At 38.2% G+C, this 24,826-nt stretch overlaps 1 protein-coding gene across 1 annotated transcript in view; it reads right to left on the reverse strand.

Annotated features, from left to right (window-relative positions):
• The window catches only part of CCDC141 (coiled-coil domain containing 141), a 164,172-nt gene extending 142,343 nt beyond the window's left edge, over positions 1-21,829 (reverse strand). The window contains exons 1-2 of the mRNA XM_012650763.1: positions 21,728-21,829; positions 19,252-19,374 (exon numbers count right to left, since the gene is read on the reverse strand). Of these exons, the coding sequence (XP_012506217.1) occupies positions 19,252-19,374; positions 21,728-21,829 (225 nt within the window). The remainder of the gene's footprint in view (positions 1-19,251; positions 19,375-21,727) is intronic.
• Positions 21,830-24,826: the final 2,997 nt, after the last annotated feature.

Here is a 24,826-nt window from a genome sequence, read left to right on the forward strand (position 1 = left end):
TATGCAAGCTAGAATGAGAGAACGTACACGAAAGCAGTCTCTAAAGTCAACACGTATGCCACCTATTTATGTAATGTTCATTATTATGACCTGATTATCGTACTGCTATTTTATGAAGCATTTCAATGGTACAACCCAGTTACATGCAGTGCTTGTTATATATTTCTACAGGCGTTGACATTTTCTGATGGCAGCTAGAGTTAGCCATAAACGTTGATGGAATATATAAGCAAATATGTGATGTGATTTCACGGATGTGAGGAAAACCCTGAAGTTCATGATAAATCTTCTATCACATGCTGGCTAATACCAACAACTCTATTAGCAGAGAATATTTATTTTAACTTATGGGTTTATTTCTTTAAAAATATTCATATTATTATCCCTATACTTTTAGGAAGCACCCAACTTTGATATAAACCAAGGACCAGAAAGCTTTTAGGGCCAAGGAAGATAGAGTACGAAGAAAGTAGGTCCTGGAGGCAAAAGTAGCGGGATGGAAAAGTGCTTGTTCCACTATTTGTATTTGAATAATGATAATTTCTTGATAATTTTAAAGAATGATTTTCTATTTTTGGAGTTTGTGGCATCAGAAACTGCCCAAAAGGGAAAGGCATGGATATGTGAGGGCAAGAGGACCTTCTAAGTGCCACCCAAAATCACACCATCAGTAGGCTCTGCCACTTAGTAACTGTGGGATCGTATGTAAGCACTGAGTCTGAGGTTTCTCATCTAGAAAACAGGCATAATAACACACTTTCCTCATAATATTGTTATGAAGATGAAATGAGATGATGCCTGTAAAGTACTTAGCACATCACTTGGCCACTGTCCAGTCTTCCGTAAAAGTGAGTAACTATTAGCATAATCGTCATTATTAATAGTAACCAAAGTATAAGATAATTCTAAGATATCAGAGAAAATACTTTAGAAATTACAGACTTCCTTTTGCAAGAATTTTATGCCTTTATTTCACTGTCAACATAGGTTATAGCTTTCTCTGTAAACCCTACTTAGTTAATTTAATTTTGAGTGTATACATTCTGTATGCAGCAGGCAGGCACAACGAGTTTCTGGCTTCAAATATTTTTCTGATGAAAGAGAAAGGAACACACCACCACTTAAATTGGCCTAATTGCACATGCCTATTTGATGGTGTCATTATCCTGCCCTATTTGTACGGGCTGCCCCTAATCCAGACTGGCACACAAATGACAGAACTAGATTTCTGGTCCGCCTTCAGTCTGAAATAGGAGCCGTAGCTAACGGAACTGCTGAAAACCTTGAGGGCCACCGCTGTCCTACATGGAAATAGCTTCTAACTGAAAGCAGACCACAGCCCTCATTTCACACAATAACTGCCATGTGAGTTGTATTTAACTCACGATAGTTTTGAGCCCAGGGCCTCACGAAGTAAAACCTGGGCAAAACCCTGCAGTTGGTTTGTGAAAATCTTTCTGATGTTCTTATTACTACAATCAATGTTGACAAATAAATTCTAAAAACGTGGATTAAATGAATAGAAGTCAATAAATTTCAGTTTTCATTAAATTAGAAAGGATCACTTTGTTTTCGAAGTTTTCATTCTATTTTTGTAATAAAACACAGTGGCCCCAAGGAAAACATTTTTTTTCTAGTGTGGCAGTCAATGTGTTAATTAAGAATTCACTTATCAACTCTTTAACTTTCAGGGGTTCCTATGCTAAAACCAAGTTTTTATAGTATCAGATGGTTTTGTTGTCACTAGGAAATGTCAGTAATATAAGCAATAACAGAAAAAGACAAAATTAGTGAAAACAACTTAGGAAAGTTCTGACATTGTATTAAATCTGTGGACTTTGCCAGGTTCAGTCAATTTTGATTAAAAATATAAGGGTTTTTTTTTTTTGTCACTTTTCAAACCAAAATCATTTATTAAAGGACCATAAAATCTGTTCATAATGGAAATGCCAGAACAACCTTTATCTTTCAAAGCTACAGCTTAGTTCCTTTATAATTAAATGTAAATAGAATCAGATATTTTCTTCTCAATATACTGCCAAATAATTGTTCAAGAAATATTTCTTTTGTACAGGCCCAATAAAAGATGGTATTTTAAAACAGATTTCAATTGCCTTCAAAAAGCTCTGCAATGTTACTTCTCATAAATGTATTTTCTTAATTTTTTCTTCTTGGATATTTGCATATAAATGACTCTTGCATGTCTGTTCTGTGAAACGAAGTGAATGTAATTAGAAATAATCGACAGGGGCATGGATTAGATCATTAATAGTGATTTCTGCGGTTTCAGAGAGTTGCCTGTTCCTTTGGATTTGTTTAGATTTCACTACTTTTCTCTTAGAATTCTGTGGCCTTTTATGTGACTAAAACAACAGAATCCTGGAGGCTTATCAAGAATGCCATTGTGTGTTTTACCGAGGAACCTGAATTCTACCGTGCTTGAACAAAAAAACAAAAATAACAACAAAGAGAATGACACATTCCCTAAGACTTGATGAAAGCTAGAACATTAGGAAGTTTTTGTACCAAACAGAAAGATAAATAAATACAAGTCTTAAACTAGCGTCTGTTCACAGGGTGAAGCCAAAGTAGAGGAAAGAGACAGCTGTTTCTGACTTGAGGAGTCCACTCTCTTCCCTGTCCGCACGACTTTTCTCTCTCACACCGCTTGCCCCCACAAACCCATATATCAAGATTGACCTTAAATTCTACCTTCTTCATGAAACCGGTCCAGCTAAATTAATTTCTCTTTTCCCCTGAACTTGTCTACGGTACTTTCACTATCAATGCCTTTCATCTGGGGACTTAATTAACCAGCTAGTGCCTTGATGTTGTGATTTCACTGTTATTTAATTGCTTCATGAATCTACCGGCGTCATTTTGCTTTCTACACATTACACGTTATACATTTCTGGAGGCCAACAATGCCTTTTATGTTTCTTTCCTGTGCCTTCCAATGCCAAGCACAGAGCGGGCACACGGTAGACAGTGAATCTAGCCTGGGAGAGCAAAGCCATCCTGATGCTCTTGCAATGTACTTCCTGCAAATCCTATGAGATTTGCTGCAATGTTGATAAGAAAGTCTTGAGTGTTCCTTTTTAGTCAGCTGAGAAGTGATGCATACCATCTTACCTTTCCCGACTGAGTGAGATCTCACAGTAGGGCTGATGATTGAAGGGCATACAGCATGCCGGGCATGGGGAGAGTACAAAGGCATGCCACTGGCGTTGGAGCCCCAGCCCCACTGCTTCCTAGCTGGATGGCCAGGGCAAAGAACTCAACTCACGTGTGCATTAGCTTCCTCATTTGTAAAATGGGATTCAAAATAATAAGAGGTAACAATTGTTTAGCACTTACTATGTGTGAAGCCTTGTTCTAAATTCTTTAAATGTTTCCACTCATTCAATCCTCCCACCCAGCTTATGAGGTAGGCACTATTACTACCCCCCATTCTACAGATGAGGAAACTGAGACAAAGAGGATAAGTAACTTGCAAGAGTTACACAACTGAGCAGCCACATTGGAACTCATATCTGGGCAGGCAGATAGTACATGCTCAACTGCTAAGGTGCATTGCCTCTCACAAAATTTACCTCATATGGTTACCTTAAGGATTAAAATAATTAATATTCTTAAAACATTACATGTATCTCATATTTGAAATTAACTAGGCATAGTGGTGCATGCCCATAGTCCCAGCTACTTAGGAGGCTGAGGCTAGAGGATTGCTTGAGCTCAGGAGTTCAAATTCAGCCTGGGCAACATAGCAGGACTCCATCTCTAAAGAAATGTTTTAAGAAAAGAAATTAAATATGAAATTTGGATAAGTGGTTAGCACATAGCAAGCACTTAAAAGCCCATTCTATTATGTTTACACATACATCATGATTTGGGCTCCAAAACTCTTACAACTAATTTAGACAAAAATTATCCAGATAATAACTAAATATGCACCAACACAATCTCCGCCCAGAGGCAAACATATAATCTTATGAAAAATGTATACATATGTAAAAATGTAAGTAAACCAATGCTAAAATGATGCTAAATGATGAGGAAGAGCCTTAGAGCTGCAGGTGAGAAGTGGCAGATGGCCTTGCTCTACCCATAGAGAGCCTTATCTCACAGGGTCTGAAGAGCTGCCCTTTAACAGGTACCCAAGGTGATGCTGACGTAAATACTTCATAAACCACATTATACAGGCCACACTTGTCTAAGTACTGCATTCATGTGATGCTACTATGTCTAATGAGTTGCTGGTTGGGGAGCCCAGAGGAAGAACGGGGAGAAAGATGGGCCTAACTAAAGTGGGATCCGAGCTTAGGAGGCCGATGAAGCATTCTAAAATGAGGCCATCAATAATTGACTTGGAAACTCATCCTGTGGCTCAGTTAAAAGAAGAATAATGACACAAATCAGAAAAACTAATAGTATCAATAATTTATCAGTTCCACCATGTTCTCTTTGGAGCCCAAATGTTCTATACATTAATAATTGAGTTGTCTTAAAACCCTCAGAACTATTGTGAGCACGAAGAGTAAGGTATGTGAATACCATTTAAATCACTGCCATTTCATTTCTTTACCCACATTCCTTTTCTGGTATGTTTCTTTTGCTATTACACAGAGATTAATTGCTCCTGTGATTATGTAATGGACACATGTCACATGTATTCATTCATTCATTCCCTCATTTATTCATTCATTCCACAAACACTTATTGAACATACTATCCAAGCACAGTGCTAGGCCCTAGGAATACAAATACTTTCACAGTCCAACAAAGAAGATGAAAATGAAACTTAGGTCTTTCACGAAACACATACTATAGTAGAGGTAGGTTCGCTGTCAGTTAATGAAGGTGCTACATGGTCAGTAGCATAAGTGGGGAGCATTCCAGAAAGGTTTTAGAGAGCAATAATAATTTCCTCACTGTCAAATCTGATGGTAGCTTCCTCAAACACATTGCTCTTTCCAACTATTAGATATGTCTTCTTGAAGTTTCCTTTCCCCAAACTTTTGTGGTGGGACTCTGAATATTTTTACCTCTAACTTTGCATTTGTCCCTTTTTCAATTCCATTGATGGCACTTAAATGTGGTTGTTTAATGGAGATATTTCTTCAGGCTTTGGCCAGAGCTTCTTACTCCTTATCGTGTGTCAAAATTACTGCAAAAACTTTTAAAAACATGCAGGCATCCTGGCCTTCCCTTGACTCTTTGGGTTTGTGAATCCTGTGTCTTCTTTTTTAACCCCCCGGTGATTCTGATGCCAGCCAGGTTGAGAGCCACCTACATAGGCTTTCCTCCTCCTAACACAATCTCCTTGTGGAGATTGTTCATTTTCACACTCCCTCTCACTGGTTTCCCGAACTGCCTAGAAACAGGCATCAGACTGAGAACACTGGAGCAGGAAGTCACCATCCCAGACTTTCCTGCCCAGGAAACCATGAGATCAATTCTACCATGACCATTTGGAATCTCAAGGCTGGAAAGCTCCACCTTACCTGACATTTCTCCAGCCCTTGGTCATCTGAGTAACATCCTTCTGCTTTGTAATTTTCACTGCTTCCCTTCCTTCCAAACTTCACAACTGTATCTCATGGAACTATTCATAGCAAACTCTTCCTTAATACTCACACTACACCTCTTAAGCAAGGACTGCTCTCCCATACTAACGAAACTTCCCCATCAGCATCACCCTCTTGCTTCAGAGTTCTTGGAAGAATGGCGTACTCTGGCTATTGCTGATTGTTCCCTTCACATTTGTTATTAAACAGCTGCAACTTGGTGTCCAGCATCATTGGTTCCCTAACGCTACTCTAGAAAATGATATCAGTGACCTCCAATCTGCCAAATATAAAGGGCATTCTGATCCAAAATGGTGCCCCTTTGAAAATTACATAATACCAGTGGGATATCTGTTTTTTTTATCCTACGGGCTTTAAGGTTTGGTATTATCTTTGACCTTTTCCTTGCTTTCTATGTAAAATAAATTGAATCTAAAATATCTGCTTCATAATCATTAATTCATCAAAAATATGTTTCTATTATGTACATATGCTGTGCCAACTGCTATAATAAAGACTTTTAAATTTGATCATTTTTACTCTCTCATTCAGAATCCTAGTCTAAATTCCAATGTCTATTAAATAGCCTCCATGTACATCTTTCAACTCCAAAAATTTCCCATTCAAGCTAACCCTGCTTACAGTTATAAAGGTAACCTACATAGAACTCTATTTCATCAAATCTAGCCCTTGCTTTCAGAACCCACTCTTGGCCACTATCAAATCTAACTGTGTAGCCCAGTGTGTACTGCCTTTCAGCCCCAGCCCTTATTCCCCATACCGGTCTAGCCTCGTCACTTGATACTCCCTGACAGGGCTCTTCATGGGCCCTACGCGTGTCTTGCTTATACTTGTCCCAACAGCTTTGCTAACCCTGTCCTCTAATCTGGAAGGTGATTCTCACTTCCAATCTTTACCCATGACTTATTTTGAGATCCAGCACTTTGTATATAGTCTTTCATACGTTATCTTGCAACGGCTATATTTTAAATATTTATAATACTTCCTTAAATAAATTAGAGAGGCAGTGACTTATTGTGGCATAAGCCATTGTGGGATTCGGGCATAGCCACTTTGGAACCTGTTTAATCATCTGTTAGATGTAAACGTTTCCTACCTCACAAGGTTGATTTGGGGATTAAATATCTACTGCTAGTAGATCTAGTATGATGGCTGGTACATAGCAAATGGTCAATAGATAGTAACCCTTATTACTTCTATAAGCTTTTCAAGGGGTAAAAACTTTATTTTGTAATGTTTCATGTCCACATCCCTTTATGCACCAATTCTGAGCTGTGTACTCAGAGAGTGTCCTACAGGTATATGCTGGGTTTACAAATTAATCATGAAAATTCTGGTAACTATGGCAGAATCTTGTTTGCAAGTTTAGCTGGGTTTTTTTATAGAAGTATAAACCTGGTCTACCAAAAGGACTTCTCTCATGACTAATGAATTGGTCAAGATGGGAATTTCAGAATTGAAAATGTTGTTTGGTATCCTTGAGTTTAACTAACGTTTTGCAGGCCAGTTGTAAGTCTTAGATAATACAGAAAGATTTTTTCATTCTTGGAAGAAAAAGAAAATACAGAATTTATAATTCTTTGTCTTCCTAATCTTAATTAATTATCTAACACTGTTTCCTGGTAGCTGGTTTAGTCCTGGAAAGCAAGTTTTACCAACGATTTAAATCTTTTTATACATGTAATATCCAGCCCTGATTCTCTCTTCTCCAAGCACGAAACTTAAAATGGCAATGAAAATTGATGGAACATTCAAGTGATTAGATACCATCTTTTTTCAATAATATTTACAAGTCTCCTTTTGTTTATTATTCAGAACTTAGGCCATCATGTATTAATACAACCATAAATGAAAACTAGTCATGTGTGAAATATTTATAAGTAAATTAAGCAATATCCCCCCAAATTCTTAAGTTAGTTCATTTTTCCAATTATGCTAATGGAAAGTAGACTCTTGGTTTGTATTATATATTCATCTCTCAAGTAACAAAATATACAATCCTTAATGATCTGTTAACCAACATTAAGTAAAATTAACCGAGGCCCATTAACAGAATCCTTTCAGCTATTTTTAGAATACGAATTGCATTTGGCTTCCCATGCTATTATCATTATTAAGCAACATAACCATAAAAATTCCACTGAGCAATATTTGAGCAATGGATGAACAATGAACAACAAATGAATTACATATAAAATTATTAATGAAATGTACAATAATGCTTCCAGAATTTGTATCCAGACAATTCACCATTTAATTACTGCTTTCTACCGTCAGCCTTTCAGGCTGGATTAATACAAGGTTTGCTTTTCATCATTTCAAAATGCTTATGTAATTCACTTGTTTTCAAGAAATTACTTTTTCAAGTAAAATCAATGCAATAGTTAACAGACGCATGCACAAATACATTTATACATGTACATTTTTAAAAACTATATTACACTAGGAAAGATATTCCTATTCCTATGACAATGTCTAATAATAATGCTTTATTAATTGCCTTCAAAAATTTGCTGTTAAAAGTAATTTGGCCTGGTTTTCTTTCATTTCTTATCCCTGAAAGAAATCTCATCTCACAGTTTTCTTTGTCAGGCTCTGTGTACATTGGCTTTGTGATAAGTAGGTTTCTCCTGAGCTACAAAAATAAACAAATTATTTTCTTTCCCAGAAGATTTAGTCTTATTTATTCTCTAAATCTGCACTGTCCAATATGGAGAGCCACTAGCCACTTGAAATGTGACTCATTCCAATTGTGACATGCTATAAGTATAAAAAGTATACTGGACTTTGAAGTCTTAGTACTCAAAAAAGATTAAAATAGCTCATTAATAACTTTTATAAAGATTACATACTAAGCAATAATACTTTTATGTACTGGGGTAAATTAAGCATATTATTAAATTACTTTTCCTTGTTTCTTTTTACTTTTCTTCCTGAGTAGCTCTGGTAATTTATGGCTTTCAAGGAATTGGTTCATTTCATCTAAGTTGTTAGATTTATGTGCATCGAGTTGTTCATAGAATTCCCTTATTGTACTTCTAATACGGTGGGGTTTATAGTGATGTGCATCTTTCATGCCTAATACTGGTCATTTTTATCTGCACTCTTTTTTTTTTTTTTCCATTTTTCAGTCTGGTTAATGTCATATCAATTTTATTGACCCTTTCAGAGAACAAGATTTTGGTTTATTGATTTTTGGTTTATTTGATTTTCTCTATTATTTTTCTATTTTTGATTTCATTTATTCTTTCTCTTATCTTTATTTTTTTCCTTCATTCTGCTTTTTTGGGTTTTAATTTGCTCTTATTTTTTTCTAGTTTCTCAAGGGAAAAGCTTAGATCATCCATTTGAGATATTTATGCTTTTCTAATATAAACATTTTAATGCTCTAAAATTTATATGTAGGCTACCAAAAAATTTTAAATTACATATATGTCTTACACTTGTGGTTTACATTACATATTTCTATTTATTGCTGCTCTAAGAAGTGTAACACATTAGCAAAGTGCTTTCTTTTCAAGACATTAATAAAAGTTTAATAGCCTATGGGATCACTGAACCAAAGAATCTCAGGCACTCAGAACAGTCAGCAATAGCCTTGAGTGGTTTGGATTTCTCTAGTTCCAATTATGGAAAAACTTGGGATGGGCTTTGAATTGGACCCTAAAGTGAAAAATATGTTTTATGAAATCGAATTTGAGAGCTTGTGGTTCTTCAGAGTTCCCTGTCAACTGACAGAGTAATTTTAAGAAAATCAGAGAGTCATCTATACGAGTTATGGAGCCAAAAGGTGAGATTGCTTTCACCTTCCCTGTCTTCTCACTTCCCTGGTTTTACTCAGGGCCTGAAATTTGTGCCATGGGAGCCCCCTTTACTGGTCCTCCAGCCTGAGAGCCGGGGCTTTAGGTTCCTCACTCTGCTGTGCGCTTCCCACCACTGCGTCTACAGGGCTAAGCAGCAGGGAGGACAGGAGGAAAAAGTGATGGGAATTCCTCCCAAGCTCTGGGACCATCGCTCCTCTGGTCCGAGTGGTTTCCCATCTCTCAGAAGTTTAGGCATCTGCCTGCTGCCTCCAATTTCACTACCACAGTGCCATTCTTGATGGCCTGGGACGGGACAGAGACAACAGAAACACAAAAAGCAAAAAACAAAAGTTGGGGATCGTCCTCTTCTTCTTTGACCTTGGAAGTCCTCCTTCCTACTGCTCAGAATTGAAAGAAAGGGCTTTCCAAGAGCTTTCTCTGTCCACACCTGGTACATACATCAGGGTGTCAATCAGCTTTTGAATCTGACTTGGGAAATACTGGACGGGGGACAAATGAAAACGCTGCTGATTTGGTGGTATTTGGAATTCTGATCTCTTGCCCTAATCTACCTGCTAGCCCTTACTTCAGCATCCTCGTCGCACACACATTCCACCTAAAGTTCATAGCTACAGTTAGTGGAGACAGGTTGGAGGGCGTGCATTCCCTTTTGCCTGGAACTGGAACCAGTAGAAAGACAAAAATTCTGATCTCACTCAAGTGTCTGAGCTTCAAATATGTGGCAGGAAGGAAATGGAGAATGCGGAATATGGGTAAATTGGAGGACAGGCCTAATCACACTCATAAGTTTGCTTTATTTTCCTGAAGACTAAGAGCTAGATGAACTTATCATGAGAATGATCTAGCCATGTCATTTGAAAACTTCTAGTGTTTTACACATTTATACATTATTATATATCTAAGACAAAGTCTATAGTTTAGAAAAAAATGCATTTTGGCTAAGGCTAATCAGGCAGGAGCCATAGCAGACTTAAAACAAACAGACAAAAAAGAAAACAAATCCCCCACTCTAGGCTAAGTACAATACATATGGACAGTTGGTCCTCCGTATCCACAAGGTCCACATCCATGGATTCAACAAATCAAGGATTGAAAATATTCAGAAAAAAAGAATAATAAAAAATAACAATATAACAATAAAAATAATGCAAATAAAAAACGGTATAGCATAACAACTATTCACACAGCATTTACATTGTATAAGGTATTATAAGTAATCTAGAGATTATTTATATAATAGTAAAGAGGAAGTATAGAGAAGGACATGCGTAGGTTATATGCAAATACTACAGCATTTTACGCAAGGGACTTGAGAATCCACACGTTTTCATATCCTCGGGGGTCCTGAAACCAATTCCCCACAGATATTGAGGGATGAACATGTGTCTTTCCTAGAGTAGAAAGATCTGTTACCTTCTGGACAGAATTCAATGGTATATTTTTATCCTAACATGTAATCTAACTCAGTAGTATTGAAGGTCGGGAGTCGGGGGGGGGGGTGTGTGGATTCTGTGCGACATCTTGTCTCTGCCACCACTTATTTACATTTCTTAAACTGTCAGAGTTCTGCCTTGTCAGTCCAAAACTCAGACCTAAAGCCTTTCTGTCATTACTAATAAGGACTATGGGTTCTACTTTCCATGAAACAACTTTGGTTGTAGATTTATAGTAAATATTTTAAAGAAGGACTATTTTCTAAATAAACAATTATTAGCTTGGAAACTATAGGCCTGTGATCTCAAAAATGCTAGTTGTGATCCTGGCCTGTGATCCAGGTATCAAACAGGAGTGTATTTGGTGACAAATAACATAAAGCCCAACCGACACTGGCTTAAATACCTAAGACTTTATCCATGGCACAAACAAGAAGCCCGGGGCTCAGTATAATATTCCATAGTATGAAAAAAGCATTATCAACTTACACATTTATTCTCTTATTATTGGATATTGTTTTGTTTCCAGTTAGGCTATTCTATTAAAAACATATGAAAAGATGCTCAATATCAGAGCAAAAAACATCTTTATACTGATATCCCTACTAGTGTTTTCATTTCCGGGGATGGATTCCCAGAGGGGAGCTGCTGGATCACAGGACATGAGCATTTTACATTTTAGTGCTTTCAGTTTCCAAACGATTGTGTCAATCCAGAGTCTCACCAACAGCCTTTCCTCACATTCTCACCATATTTGATGTTATCAGTATTTTGAATTCTTAATGGCATATTAGGCAAATAATGGCATATTTTTTATATTATTACAATTTCACTTCTCAAGCCATTACTGATGTTGATCGCCTTTCTACATGCTTATTGGAGATTTACCTCTTTTGTGAATTGTCTATTTTCTATTGATTTTATTGGTTTGTTTGTATTTCTTATCAATATGAAGGATTTTAACCCACAGACTGTCATGTAAATTGCAAATCTTTTTCTCCCCACCCATTATTTGTTCTTTAAATTAGTCTATGGTGTCTGGAAAATTCATATCCATTTCCAGAACAGCTCAAATACCACTTTTTCTGTCAAGTTTCCCCTGGTTTCCTTGCAGAATGAGTCATTCCTTCTACAACACACCCTTAATATTTTGTGCATGTCCCTGTGTGCTGAATTATAACTACGAACATTTTCCTCCTGACCCAGAAGCTATCAAAATGCAAGTCAAACAAACGGTCTAAAATTATAATAGATATACCTTTGAATCTTCTGTCATTCATGTTTCAAAATGTAAATCACTTGCAAACCGCAGAATTTTCTTTTCACCTGTCATTAGTACTATCGTGCCGTCCTTCATTTTAGAGAAACTCGGCTGCACATCTCCACCATCCCCCCATGAAAACTCTTGTCTTCTTCTGCCTGTGCCTTTTCCTTCATGAGTTCCTAGGGGCTGCCCCCATTGCTACCGCCTGCTGTTCCAGTTAGCTATTGCCGTGTAACAAACCACCGTGAATTCTCGTGGCCTAAAACAATAATCATTTATTTTGCTCATCATTCTTGATTTGGGCAGGGCTCCGTGGAGAAGGCTTGTCTGTGCTTCACACAGGTCAGCTAGGAAGCTCAACTGGTGCTGGAGAATCTACCTCCACGGCAGCTCCCTCACATGGCTGGAAAGGTGGTTGGCTGTCAGCAGGGATCTCAGCCAGAACTGTTTCCTGGGAGCCACGGTTCTCCACATGGGCTTCTCTACAGTGCTGCTTGACTTTCTCACAAATTGAGTAGGTTCCAAGACCGCAGTTCCAAATTGCAGGAAGTAGAAGCAGCCGGTGCCCTGAGGCCAGGGCATGGAAATTGACACAGCATCCTCTATGCCATATTCTACAGGTCAAAGCAATCACGGAGTATCCAATTTTAAGGGAGTGACACAGATGCCACTGCTCAGTGGGAGAAGTGCCAAACAATTAACAGCCGTCTTTAGTCTACCACAATCTTCCTGTGAACTGTATCTTTTTAAAAAAAAGTTGTCAGCCTTTGCTATAACCAAGCCATGCTCTGTGCCTTGAAGAAATGTGCAGGATGCCTCTCTTTCTTGCCCACTCTGTGTTACTGGTGTCCCAGCTACAAAGCAATATACTATGTGCCTCATTTTCTCCAAAGGCCCTTCCGCTTCTGCTGAGGAGTCAACCTTGATTGCTGAGCCAGGACAGGGCTGAGATAAAAAGTGTCCTTTCCAAAGCTTTTTTACTCTTCGGTCTCTGTGCCTACAGATTTTCTCCTTCTAGAATTCCTGTCCCTCTAATAAATCAACTTGCATCAACATTTCACTGGTTATGGTCATACTCTAAAGTCCTGCTTAGCCCGAACTGGCAACAGATGATTTGATACTTGCAATAATATGTGCCTTGACTCTGTGACTAAGAAGCCTGTTGTTATGGACTTCATAGACTCTCTTAACCAACATCTCTCACTTCCCTTATAAATATAATATTTTACAGGATTGTCCCTGGTATTTTCCAAATCTAAAGAATGCTATTTGAATTTGAGTCCCTTGGATCACCCCATGACTCCCTACTATTCCCTGGAATTGAACGTCTGGGAAAGGAGACACCCTGTAAGGTAGGCAAGTGCCAAGTGAGGCAGGGAAAACTACCAAGAAGTTTTGCTGTTTCATAGTCATGAGAATATTATTTTCATTTTTTAGTGGAAAAAGTCTGCCATTTCAAAAGCCTAAAAGAGAAATTAAACTGTCTACTAATTCCCACTCCCCCTGAACTCCTGCATTGTTCCTACCTCATTGCAGTTGCCTTCTTCAGAATGAAAAATAAGGCACATGCTTTACACATATAGGACACTAAAACACAGATCCTTTGGAACCACAAATCAACTATGTGTTAGAACTTGGAAGGTGCCCATTGATCCTACCCATCTCCCTTCAGGGCTCTGAATTGATTGAGAAATAGACATCAGGGTCAGAGAGGGATCAACATACCTGCCTTTATTACTGGTAAAGCTGGACTGGAGGACAGGGCTGATTTGCATTTCTACTTTTCCTCCCTAAACTCTAGCCCATGGGACCTGCCTGTGGACAGAGGTGTATCTGAGACACAGATGCATATCCAGCAGCCCCAGGTGGGACTGGCCTGCCTCTACCACGCAGGGACGTCCACTCAGGTCAGCAGTAGTAGAGAAAGAGGAGACCCTGTAGCCCATGGCAGGTGAGTCTATGGAAAGGGCCCTTGAGGTGGCTTCCCCATGGTGGTCACTCCTTCCCCAGCCTCAACAATCAGGTAACACAGTCCTTCTCACTTCTGTGCGGAAGAGAAAGTGAGGAGAGGAGTTGGGTGGAAGCCTCTTCCCCAACACTTCTGAGGGTAGAATTCCCTAATCATGGGTCTACATGAGCACGGGGAAAGAAAGAAAATGAATCTCCTATTTGAAGCAAACATTTAGAGTAAACCTCTGCTATGACACTAATAATGCAAAATAGGTTGGTCATCTTCTAACACTGTCTAAAAGGGTTCCATCACATTCACAACACATATACTATAAAATTTTCTCTATTATGTAAATATGTGCAATTCAAGTCACACAGCTTCAAAATACATTCTTAAAGGACATTATCAAGAAAGTGAAAAGCAATCTACAGAATGGCAGAAAACATTGGCAAATTATGTATCTGATAAGGGATTAATACCCAGAATATATAAAGAACTCTTACAACTCAACAACAACAAAAAACATAACTTGCTTTAAAAGTGGACAACTTGGATAGACATTTTACCAAAGAAGATATAAGCTCATGAAAAGATACACAACATAATCCATTTTTAGAAAAATACAAATGAAAACCACAACCAGACACCAATTCACACCTAGTAGGATGACTACAATTTTAAAAAAGAACAAATAGAAAATAAAAAGTAGAGAAATTGGAACAAGTATATATTGCTGATGAAAAAGTAAAATGATACAACTGCTGTAGAAAACATTTTGGTGCTTCCTCGAAAAGTTCAATATAGAAATATCATATGATCCAGCAATTTCACTCTTAGATATATATCCAAGAGAACTGAAATCAGATATTCAAACAGATACTTCTGCATGGATGTTTATTGTAGCATTACTCAGAAGAGCCAAAAAGTGGAAACAACCCAAGTGTCCATCAACAGATGAATGGGTAAACAAAATTGAGCATATCATTACAATGGATTATTATTCTTTATTCAAAAAGTAATCAAGTTCTGATACATGCTACAATATGGGTGAACCTTGAAAACATCACATGCTAAGTGAAAGAAGCCAGACACAAAAGGATAATTATTGTGTGTCATTCCATTTATAGTAGGTACCCTGAATAGTCAATTCATGGAGATAGAAAGTGGTTTAGAGGTTACCAGTGGAGGTAATAATTGGAGGTATTGCTAAATGGATACACAGTTTCTGTTTGGAGTAATGAGACAGTTTTGGAAATAGATAGTGGTAATGGTTGCACAACATTGTGAATGTAGTTAATCCTACTGAATTGTATATTTGAAAATGATTAAAATGGCAAGTTTTATGTTATATATATTTTACCGTAATAAAAAGCATTTTAAAAATGCATTTTTAGTAAATACTTCAGATTAACAGCAGAAAACCTCACTATCTCTTACTTAAGGTAAATTTTAATAAGACTGAGTTTTGTTACTAATACATTCTGACTATGGTGCATTCATTTCTGCTCAGAAAGCAGAAATAGGACAAAAATAAGCATTTATTGGGTCAGAGATTTAGTCAGAATCAGGAAACCAATAGGTTTATGAGAGTCAAATTCAAGGTGAAATTTTTCACTGTTTTGTACTCTAAAGGGTCATGGTTCACTGAATGCTAACACCACGTATCTGCAAATACAGGAGCCAGTGCCCAGGAGGTCTTCTTGGTTTCTATAGTCATAATTCCTTTGGACAATAGAGATGCAGTGGAAAAACAGATGTTGAGGAGAAGAATGTTCTTAGGAATATCCCTAAGGTATTTCCAACTCCTCTGTTCCTCCTTTAACCACTTTGCGTCTCACGGAGGGGGTAATGTCAATAGTGGCCACCGGCATATCTTCTTTACCTGGCTTACATCTACTTTTTCTTCTCTTTCCCAAATGCCTTCTTTCTCATTAAAAATAATTTGAATATGGTTTGGGAATCTAGGAGCCTTTGGGAGTTAAAGTTTTTTCCACATGATGTTTTCATCACTGAAAACTGGGAAACATTTTTTCTCGGGACACTCCACTGAGATTCAGTACATTGCTGAAGGGAAAATACGATCTCCAGGGTATAAATATTACCAACATTGAAACACTCATAAAAATTCTGTGTTTTCAGAATTTTTCCCTTTAGTCTAAATTACTAGGGTTTGAGATGATTTTCAATGGAAGGGAGAAAACGGCTTTTCTATTAAAAAAACATTTAATGTATCAAATTACTCTGATATGTTCATCATTAACATAATAATTATGCCACTCTTTCTTTGAAAAGCAGCATACACTTCCATACATCGTTTCATTTCTCCCCCAAATTTCCTTTTTAGGTGTGTGAAAGTAACTTTTGTTACCCAGAGAGGCTAAATGCCGTGCCCAAATCAAAGTGGACCCAGCGCTGAATCTTACACCCTCCCAATACCACTTCCTCAGCATTCTTCTTTATAATTAGAACAAGTTGTGGAACACTGTACATAGGAAAAGGATTGGAAGGAACATTAAATATTAAATATTATTGGCTTATTGAACTACTAATGTCCTCATCCTTCGAAAGCTCACATTAACACTAACTTGGATCCAACAGTTTTCCGCCTCAGGTTAATGTTGTGCCTACCCTGACAGCATAATAACTAGTAAATTGGTTGAATTTAGATCTATCCATTTGCAAGATGGAATTAACATTTTTATTATTTTTAAAAGTCTTTCGTCGGCAAATCTGAAATAGACTTTGAACTCCCTGATAATTTTTTTCCTTTTTTTATACTAATAGCACTAGAATCAATTATATCTGGAAGACAATGCTACTATTAAAATTTCTTGGGGCTGGGTGGCTGGGCTGATAGTGGTGGGTGGGGGAGAGTATGAGACATGGACATTAAGAGGTTATGGCTAGAGGCCCAGGTGAAGCCGAAAGAACTTTTTATTTGAGACCTCACGTTTTTAGACCCACATGCAGGGAGGCAGAATGGTCCCATGATCCCATGGCACATTATGGTAAGATCCACGACAGATAGGAAGCTTTGATCTATGCCATGCCCTCATTTTACAGATAAGAAGCCTGAAGTCCAGAAGACTTAAGTGGCTAGTCCACAGCCCAAAACACTGGCATCAAAGGACAACAAGACAGAATCTAGGACCGCAAGTGACTTCTAATGAAGATGAATCCTGTTAAATCGAAAACCCTTTTCTGGCTGAGCTCCTGGATGGATTTAGGTATGCAAATTTGAGCATGCGTTCAGGGGTGCTGAATTGCCTCACCTAAGAAGGCATTCTCCTTGGAGTTGTGATCTTGACTAGAACAGGGATGAAGGGAGAAGAGAGGTAGCTCAAGAGACCCAAACTGTTGTGACCCCCACCCCCCCATACTTCATCAGTGGACTGGAAAATGCTGGCTGGGCATGAATTATCAGTGGGAGCCTGGAAAGGGATGTGATTCCAAATCCAGGTTAGCTTCAGCAGAAACAGTTAGCTGGTGTATTCCAAGGAGCTGGTGACACAAGGGACCACGAAAAAGCAAACATCTGTTGGGTTTCCACAGTCCATGGAATTGGGGATTCAAGGTAAGTTTACACAGTTTTTTGTATAGCAGGAAGATCTTCAGTTGTTAGCCAAATTGCATTAGTTTGTGGCATAATTAGAGCTAAAACAACAGGCCTTTTGATTACTGGTTCAATGCTTTTTCACAACATAATGTTTTTTTCTATATTCAAAAAACATCCCGAATAAAAGAGAAAAAACAAAACAAAACAGGGATTTCTGCCTTGAAAGACAACACAGAGCCCATAGCAAGGAGCTGCCAAACAGGGGAATGAATTCTGGATTACAACGGCCCCATTCTTCAGTACTAATTCTTTCTTCAACTTCTCAGTCTGATTTACCCAATTACTTTTACCACTGTCCAATCAGAAAACCACTGCCTATATATCAGTTTCAGATCAGAGCTGCCTCTAAAACTAGAATGCAAGTGTGAATTCCAGCCTAGATGTTCAGAGACGCCAGTAGTATTGACGTGTTAAAAAATGCAGAATGTCCTAGTCATTGCAGGCCTCTGAATCGTCATCAAACCTCTTTGATCTCAGTGAGGACGTTCATTCGCCTAAGAGGGTTGTTACCAACAAGGCTGGCTGCATCCCAGGGCTCCATTTTCAGAAAGGAATGCCACCTGAGGTCTAATGCTCTACCTGTCCCTGTCTTAAAATTCTTAATAATTTTATCTTTGAATTTGTGTTTTGTAATTTTGTGTCCAATAGGACAATGAAGTAAGTGCTGGGCAATTGGAGCCTCATCGCACATGTGGTCCTGCCTCCAGGGCGTAGATTCTGCTGCACTGTCTGCTCCTCCACCCCACTCAATGGCTCAGTGACCGCTGTCACCTGCAATGGATGGGGTGGGTCAGGCCGACACCCGGTGCACTGAGTCCTGGGCAAGGCTGGGCACCTGTGAGAGTCTGTGCTCACCTCACACATAGCCCTGTGCCTGAAGGAGCCAGACATTAAATAGCAAATTAAAAACATCATGATGAGTCAAGAAAAAGCTTGTTCCTGTTTTTTGAACAAGGGCCCCACATTTTCATTTTGCCCTGTGCTCCACAAATTATATAGTTGGCCCTGACCTTCCCTGGCCCTTATCTGGCAATTTAAACCAATGTTATTTTTAGATTCTTAACTAAATAACCATAACATATATGGAATAATAAGTCTGGCTTTTTTACTAAGAGTATTATTTGGTTTCAAGAACTCTTAATACAAAGCTCAAAATTAGATATTTTCAATAGTTCAATGGGGAAAAAAATCCTCTAACTTATTTTTACCGCCAGGTATCATTAGCGATAGAAAATTTGGATCTGTTGTTGTGACTTCACAGTCTCTTTCATGAAATGGAAAAATGACAGAATTTTTTTTCACTGAGGCAGCCTGGAAAAGACTTACTTATTTCTCCACAGTGAAAATATTATCACTCCATATTTTCTATCACATTAGGGAAAGTTGAAAAAAAATCTCGTTACTTCTCTCTGATGCTAATGTTTGCTCATAAATAACTGTAGTGTTTTTCCATTATCTGTCTGGCACCATGTTAAGATGGCCATAGGCCAGTGACACCAGAGGAATCAAGAAGTGTAAGAAATAGCTTTTTATCTCTTTTTAATTTTGTTTCTGCTTCACATCTTAATATCTTACCTTGAGCTTGGCCAAAAGAAGTTCATGATCATGAAGAAGTTTTTTGGTTTCATCTTGACTGCTACCAATTTCTAGAAGATTGGGCTGTGATTCAGCCAGTTGAAGTTGTACCCATTTGCCACACTAAAAATAAAAATGAAATAAAATGCACTTTTAGTTCCTCTTGTTCCTTCCTCTTCACCCTTCTCCTTTTTAATATATATTTTAAATTTCCAGTTATACTGTAAACACTTTATTCTTTCCATAGAGATGGACCTTACTTAAATTGAAGCATAACAGATCTAATATAAATCCATGCCCTGCCCTGTTTATTATTCTTAGGGTAAATTATTCCCTTAGCATATTGGATTTGAATTAAAAATTCCCAAATGAGGAACATGCACAATGAATTATATATTATTGAATATTACAAAATTACAGAATAATTCACATAATTGTACCCATTCTCATTCGCAAAACTGAACTCCATAAAAGAATGAAATTCCACTTGGGCAAGTAGGACACAAAATTCATATGGGAAAGTTTTTGTATTAATAAATGGAATTTATGCTGATCAGTGTCTTTACATTGGCCTTGCTGGTTCAACCAGAAGGAATAAGCATCAGATGAAGCAATTGATTTTTATCTTCTTTCAAAGATAAAACATAACATTTTCCAACTGTTGTTGAGTATTCAATAAAGCATGTAGGAAAATATTAATAAAATTAGATGCCTGTGACAACTGCCATTTGAATGCTGTCAACGTGTTTTCCACATTCAGGATTTTCACTGCTCTAAGACATAATTCATCATTGCATTTCCTGAGGAATTGCTTTTCTAAGAAGCAACAACTGATTAAGCAAAATAAACCACTAACAGGCACGTGCATGTGGATATGTGAATTACTAAAAAGAAATGAGAAAAATGTATTTCTGTTAAAGAATATAATTAGTGCCCTGAGTTAGTTTGGAAGAAGTCACTATAGATCAGACACAGGCACTTCTATTCCATCAAGATAGACTTTCTACTTTGAATACCCTGGGGTATATTTCATTTGGAAATGGCAGTAAGAGGAGGGAATTTGGGAGGGTCCGTGAGGGAACATTCTTAGAAACATAATTCAGTTAAAATAAGAGTTTCCAGTGTAATTTTAGAGGGTTTTTTTTTTTTGCTTTCAATCTACTTCTGCTTCTCTTATATTTTATTCCCCATATTTTTCCTCATCCTGCTCTAAGAATGTTTCATATTTGAGGACAAGAAAAGTTAACTTTTTTAAAAATAGTGAGTTAGCCTCTTTTCCCTTACTGCTGAAATTTGCAGTTACTCAAAGCATCATTAAATCACGTGCAAACGATCAGCTCTTGCTACTTCTGCTTCAGCTGCCTTCCCTCTCTACTCACTGACTTTGCAAAGAGGAGGGGATGAGGGAGTCAGCAGAGGTTCTGTTTCTGCAGAGACAAGCCTCAACAACACTGGGAATTGATCCTTGGTAGGAACACTTTGCATTCTGTCCTACAGTGAATCGTTGTGCTCAATGTAAAATGCTGTTTTCCTGTTACGAATTTTCACTTAACTGTAAAACTCACAGCAATTAAGTTAAATTAAACAGGCCTTGTCGTCCATGCTCTAGCAAAAGGCCAGAAAAGCCATTCAATTAAGTCGGGTGGGGTTCTGAAAGTAACTGGCTGCTTGTTTGCCAGGTTTCCCTTCATTAAACACTGAATTCTTTAGGTGGTAAATTGTCTAAAGCACAAGCCTAATGCTTCGGAGATTTTTGCAGGGCATTTCTATAGAGAATAAAATCATGGCTGTCTTCTTCAACCTAAAGATGCCTGGTCATCTTCGCAAATGGGCAAATTGCTTGACATAAAGTGTGCAGTAATCTTAAGCCCCAAGTGGCTTCTACTTCCTGCTGTTAAAAGCAAATTTGACACAAGCCCTTTGCACCTTCCCTGGCAGGGTCTTCACTTCCCCAACAGTGTGATAAGGATTCAGTAGTGTCTTTAGCATGTCAAAACCAGAGTTGCGTAGGGCACGTGTGGGAGCCTCTTTCTAGGCGCTCCCTGTGCCCCACTGTGCTCAAAACAGGGCCACCCCCATTTGCAGGACCTGCCTCCTCCCACCTCCATTACATCCACTCTCAAAAATCACAAGTATTGCACAGGTCCGCCAGCTCTTCAGCCTGGTAATCACGAACGTCTAATCACTCATGCCTGGCTTCTAAAGAGCAAATTGAAAGTATGTGGTAGAGTTTTCATGTTTAAATCAAGCTGCTGTAGATGCTTTCTGGCTGAGTAAAAGGAAAGGGAAACTCGGATAACTGGCTGAAACGTTGTAGAGGTTTCTCTTAGTTGCAGATTTAAGAAAGCAGTAAAAGGGCTTGCTGTGTTATCTTCTATATGCCATGTCCTGCCGATTGCATGGAATATTCTTTAGGGTTATCAACAGGCAGCAAGAAGCCCACAGCCACACAGAAAAAAGAAAGTTGTTAGCTTACCTTTATGACAGCTATAATGATTTTGGAGTCCCCAGCCTGCACAGCTACTGAACTGACTGTTGTCGTAGAAAATTCTGCACCAGGACTTCCTTGGCTGGACATGGTACCTTAGAAGAAGAGTTTATACTTTGGGCAGCCTCTGTACAGTTGCGTGTCTGCTGGTCATTTCAGAAGGCAACCACTGGGGTTACTTGGATTCATTCAGGGAAGGAGCTCAGCTCGCAATGATTACTCTGCCAAAAGGAAAGAACAGGAGGTTAAAAATAGACAACTCCATTGAGTTTATCAGGAGAGAGAGACAGGAGTGGAACGAGAGAGAATCACCACACCCCTAGTATGGTAACACTAAGCGCCTGTTATTTTTGCCATTATCTTAAATGTGGAGGACAGCTTTGAGCTCTTTCCCTATCAGCTGATGTTTGATAGCAAATGGAAAAAAAAAAAAAATTACATCCTGACAACCCAAATGAGTTTTGCCATTAAAACTACGCACTTGTAACCATGGACTTTGAAACCAGCAAATCATTGACCTGGATATCAATCTTTTCAAGATTTTCAAAGTTTCTCTCATGCAAAGAAAACCAACAAAAAATGTACTTTTAAAAAAAAAGTTCTGGTATTTGTTTTTTGGGATTAAGTCACAAAATTGCTTGAAATACATTTTCAGATTAATCTGCTTTTCTAAAAACGTATTGCCCTTTGCCAAATAAAGTTTATATGGAAAAGGCACATTTTCTCAGAGTCTCAGATTTCTTAGAAACACTTTTAAAATATTTCAACCAGCATTTATCAACATAGATACTATCATTTCAGGATTTCTTTGTGACTATTCTAGTCCACTGAACAGCGTTTACAAATTCAGTTATCCCAATCACTAGAAAGCAAAACACTTTGCTGTTACCTTTTAATTGCAGCAAGAAAGTGTCTTTTGTTTGATTAAAGGCTAACATTATATTTTGTCACAATTAAAAAAAAAGGATAACACTTTAGTCTTGGTTGTTATTCCCCACTCCCACCTCCTGTGGAGGAAGATCATAGCCAGCTTCAGATCAGTCCCCAAACAGCAGATTAATCCTATTGCTGGAAGCTCAGCCCGTGTTGCAAGTTGTCTGTGGTATTAAACAGCAGCTGTTGGATTCCCTGTCAAAAAACAGCTGAAAATAACACTGACGTTTAGGTCAGAGGTCAGATGCAAACACATCAGAGATACTAACTCCAAAGCTCCTGGAACCATAGGAAATCTCTGGGACAAAGCCGGAACGGAGAGTATAGCAATAAACAGAGTTTTAAAGAGTCTACTTGCTCTATAACTGCTTAGCTCAATTTAAAAGCATGTTCACGTTCAGGGCCGATGTTCAGAGACTTAGTCAGCACTACTGATTTGTTTTGCTAAGGTTCACAATAATATTCTTGATTCAAAGGGGGAAAAGTGCTTTTATATATACTTCAGGGTTTAACAATTATTTTTGTTTCCAAGAGCATGTCATGGGCTGCTCTGCAAGTGTGTAGCCGTGACCCAGGTCCTCTGCCCTCAGCATGTGCCTGCTGCTCCAGTGAGATGGAAACCATGCCTAGACACCAGGTCCCACGCGACACAAACTTCACCAGACGCCATGAAGGGAGCAGATGCCAAGGCATGCCATGATATAGAAAATAGTATAAATGGTTTTTTTATGGCAGGGCTGGGGAGCTTGCAGAGAGCCGCCCTGATCGAGAATGCGGAAGGCAGGCTCCTTCCCCTTGAGCAAATAGTTGGTCCAAACAAACTAAAACCCACTGATCACAACCAGATTTTAGTTAATTGTCCTTAAGAAAAAGCAAGCATTGATACCTGTGCCACAGAATATCCACAATCTAAACGAAAATGCCCAAGGAGCATTGCTCAAGTCATTGTGTACTTTGCCAACTAGAACAGCAAACAGTGACCTGCACTCAGAATACTTAATGCACTTTCACCCTGAGTTAATCCTATTGCTGGAAACTCAGTGTGTGTCACAAGTTGCATAAAGGCCTTTGAGGGGAAGAGACATTTTGGCAGTGGGCTGTAAAGACCACAGGCTAAGTAAAGAGTGGGTCTGTCCACAAAGCCCCACTTAAGATGGGTGATTGTGTAAGGGATGAAGAGGGTAGCAAGAATGTCGGGAATTGCAGGCCCAGACAGAGGGAAAAGGAGAGGGAGATGAAGAGGAGAGAGCACATGGCTGAAAGTCCGGTTAATTATAAGGTTTAAGGGTAAAGGGAATTAGGAACATTTAAGACTTTGTTAAAAGATTAATCCAGCTATTCAGCAACAAAGGTAGTGCCTTTTTATGTGTCTAGATGACCTTTCTTTCTGTTAATTAGATGGAGCAGGTCCAGGGTGTTGCATAAAGAAAATATTTTCTGCAATGGCCATGAGCAAATGCCAACAGCATACATGAATTTAAGTGGGGTCTAACAAATTTTTCTTTAATTCAAACTCTTGGCTTTAAAATCTTCAAAAGACTTTAATATTTTTTTTCTCCCCTTCCCTTGTTTTCTGTTCCCATTTTTTCCCTCCTACACCTTTTAGTCCTTGCCTCTATAGAGGTTGTGGCTCAGACCTTTTCATCAACATCTAGCTTATTTAGAACCTTGGCCTACTTTTCTTCATCTATAATAATATTTAATTATAAATTGCATCATTAACTCTCATAAACAGTTTGAAGAATAGTTAATATAAAGGAAATCGGCACACTACACTTAGACGGATTTTTTTTAAATGTTAAAGTACTAAAAGCTTTTTGAGTTACAGTTTATTTATACTCTGCCTCCCTTATCATCACCAAGAAAATCTAAAACAAAACAAAACAAAACAAAAACCTTACGGGCATTCTCATACCTTTGAAGTTTATAGAGGATCTTGCAGAGGTTTTTATGCCTCCTCCGTTTATCCTTCTGGGAAATGCCTATTTTTATAACAACTGAGTTTTAGTGAAATATACTTCACGGGGAATTGTAAACCTCTAAATGAATTCTGTAGAGTTGCAAATAGCACATTCTTAATGAAATATAGATAGCAGTCTGAAAACTCTTTCATGTGGTTATTTTTTAGCTCTGTCCATGGTGATGCCATTAAAA

The sequence above is a fragment of the Propithecus coquereli genome, unplaced genomic scaffold, assembly GCF_000956105.1.
Source record: "Propithecus coquereli isolate 6110/MARCELLA unplaced genomic scaffold, Pcoq_1.0 Scaffold34, whole genome shotgun sequence".
Lineage (NCBI taxonomy): Eukaryota > Metazoa > Chordata > Mammalia > Primates > Indriidae > Propithecus > Propithecus coquereli.